Source organism: Monoraphidium neglectum, assembly GCF_000611645.1.
Source record: "Monoraphidium neglectum strain SAG 48.87 unplaced genomic scaffold scaffold00018, whole genome shotgun sequence".
In the NCBI taxonomy this organism is placed as follows: domain Eukaryota; kingdom Viridiplantae; phylum Chlorophyta; class Chlorophyceae; order Sphaeropleales; family Selenastraceae; genus Monoraphidium; species Monoraphidium neglectum.
Window position 1 is genome coordinate 17,637 of NW_014013609.1, and position 2,746 is coordinate 20,382.

General features: G+C 63.8%; 2 protein-coding genes across 2 annotated transcripts in view; one reads left to right on the top strand and one right to left on the bottom strand.

Annotated features, from left to right (window-relative positions):
• Window positions 1–104: 104 nt before the first annotated feature.
• On the top strand, window positions 105–542 carry MNEG_0252 (hypothetical protein; the record flags this gene model as incomplete). Its single annotated transcript, XM_014051254.1, has 1 exon — window positions 105–542. The coding sequence occupies one exon, from the start codon at window positions 105–107 to the stop codon at window positions 540–542; it is 438 nt and encodes a 145-aa protein (XP_013906708.1).
• A 1,808-nt stretch (window positions 543–2,350) lies between these two features.
• Window positions 2,351–2,746, bottom strand: part of MNEG_0253 (MAP kinase phosphatase 5) — a gene marked incomplete at both ends in the record, with an annotated part of 4,985 nt that continues 4,589 nt past the window's right edge. Inside the window, one exon of the mRNA XM_014051255.1 lies at window positions 2,351–2,740. Within this exon, the coding sequence (XP_013906709.1) occupies window positions 2,351–2,740 (390 nt within the window). The remainder of the gene's footprint in view (window positions 2,741–2,746) is intronic.

Below are 2,746 nucleotides of genomic sequence, written 5' to 3' on the forward strand. Positions count from 1 at the left end.
CCCTCAGACTCCAACACATCCTGACCCGTTGTGTCCCCGCTCTCCCCTCCCTTTCCTGCCCCCCCCCCCCAACACGCATAGGCTTCACCACACCACCCTTTACAATGGCACGCATGCTCGCTGTGGCCGCCCTGGCCGTGTTCGTCTTGGCCGCGCCCGCCCTTGCGGCCCGCGACCTCAAGCAGCTGGGCGCCGTCACTGGCGCCGTCAACGGCCTGCTTGGCACTGTGGGCACCACCGTCAACGCCCTGCCCGTTGTCGGCCCCGTCGTGGGCCCTGTTGTCGGCACTGTGGGCGGCACCGTGGGCGGCCTGCTCAACACCGTTGGCGGCGTCGTCAACACCGCCACCGGCGTTGTGGGCAGCCTCCCCGTCGCCGGCCCCGTCGTCGCCCCCGTCCTCAACACCGTCACCGGCACCGTGGGCGGCGCGGTCGGCACCGTTGGCGGCGTTGTCAACACCGCCACCGGCCTTGTTGGCGGCCTGACCGGCGGCCTGACCGGCGGCCTGCTCGGCGGCGTGACCGGCGGCCTGCTGGGCTGATTCCGCAATCTTGACTTTTTTTCGCTTTTCCCGCTTTTCCCAAACTAACATGTGTGATGCGTTGAACCATCATCCTGTACCATGGCACTGACCTGCTATCAAGAAGGGTGTGCACACACTGCCGTTTGTTGTGTGAAGGCCTGCCATCACTGCCCGTGATGGCAGGCCAGCGGTGCCATCCGTGGTCCACTGCAGCGGCTGAGTGGCAACCGCACCTTGTAACCCTATGTACACCACCAGCGCTCCAAAACATGAGAGGTGCATTTGCACGTAAGCAGCTTCCCAGGTGACAGCTGCCCGACAAGCTGCCTGTGCACCAGCTCAGCCCATGCGAGAGCATTATGTCTATCTAGAGTGTTGCTTGACATTTGAACAGCAAAACAATTAGCCAATTGTCACTCAAATGGCAAGTTGAAAAGTTTGTTTTCGGACTTGAAGAAGTCAAGCTCAATGAATGCACGCGGTATTGCGGCTGCATGCTCAGATGGGCAGGAGTTTGGTACTCCTGCCCGATGGGCAAGAAGCGTGCGCTGCGCTAGCTCAGAGTGGTATTGCACTCCTGTGCCTGGCCAGCTGGAGACCACGGTTCCACCCCGCACCATCACATCTGACTGGTGGGGCGCGTTTTCGCGTTCCACCAGTCAGATGGTTTACTGGTGGGGCGGCTTGCATGCTGTACCCGAGGATTGCATCATCCAGGGTTGTCTGGTTGTGCCCGCCCCCCAGACTGGTGCGGCTGGCCGAACGACGACAGCTGTGTATGTTGTCACTCTTTATGCAGGGACTTGAAAGGTCACGGCCGACACGGTGCTGCCGGCACACGCCGTCCCGGCTGCCTGGCATGCTGATCAGTCACCAGCCGCCACCCACCGACATTTTTGAAAGTCCACAACGAAGTGTCAGTGTAATCTGATTCCTGCCCTGTGGGCTTCCACATGTTGGCATTGCAAAAGAAGTGGTTTTGCTCTCGAGCAGCCTGCCTCAAGGTGGGCACACCCTCAGGTAGCAACCGACAACCGCTGCCCTGCAGATGCGCGAAGCACACACGTTTGCCTGTGCATTGCATGATGACAGTAATGCTTTGACATGATAGTTTATACACAAGAGACGGCCGCCATCTTGGGTCACGCGCGCAGGGGGCTGTCGCGGCGCCGGCCTCCTCGCCCGGCTGAAAAGCGCCCTCGAACAGCGAGAGGCGGCGCCCAAGGCCGCCCGACAGCTTCTCACACCCAGCATCGCCGGCTGCTCGCCTGCCTGGCAGCGCTCCTGCCGCTGGGCTCAAACGCCCACCCCAGCCCGCCTGTAACACTCTCAACATGTCCTCCAGCATGTGGCACACCTGCCAAGAGCCCACCACCAGACCTTCACCGTCACTCGGCCACACCCAGAATTGCAACAAATGGACGCGTGCACCCCACCGCCAGAGCTGCAGTTCGCGTCCATACAAAACGAAACTGCACCTCTCGTGACATCCCCGACACGCGCGCTTGCCTCCCACCACCTGCCACCCGTGCCCCCCGCCCAGCGCCCTTTTACACCGCCCACATGCCCGGAATTACTGCACATTGGCAACCGGAATTGCTACACATCGACACCCGGGCCCCGGCCATGTAACCCGACAACCCTTTCTGCAGAGTTACACAGCCTTGTTACAGTGGGTGGCATGTCTGCACGGGGGCTGGGCGAACCGCTTGTGCATGCAAAGTTGCGTAAGCTTCCACTCAGCCGCCATGGGCCGTGCCAGCCGCGCAGCACGCCGCCCACGAGGCCGGCCCCGGGGCCCTGCCACGCGAAAAGTGTTGCCCGCGTCAGGCCACCTTCTCGATCCGCTCGAGCGTGTACGCGCGCGTGCTTGCGCCGAAGCGCAGCACGCCGCCCTGCGGCACGCCCCTCTGCACCTGGGCCTTGATCCACGTGTCCCCCAGCCGTGTGCCGTGCGCGCTTCCCAGGTCTGTCACCAGGACGCCGCCGGCGCCGTCCACAGTCAGCGCCGCGTGCTGGCGGCTGACAGACAGGTGCTCCAAAGTGACGTCACACGCGGGGGCCGGGGCGCGGCCAAACACGATGCGCTGGTGGGGGCCGACGGGGCCCAGCACCACCTTGCCCACCGGGCCCTCCGGCTTCGATACGCCGAACACCAGCAGCCAACCCTTCTGGCCGCGCGCGGCCGCCGCCGCAGCGGCCGCCGCGACGGCGTCCTCGGC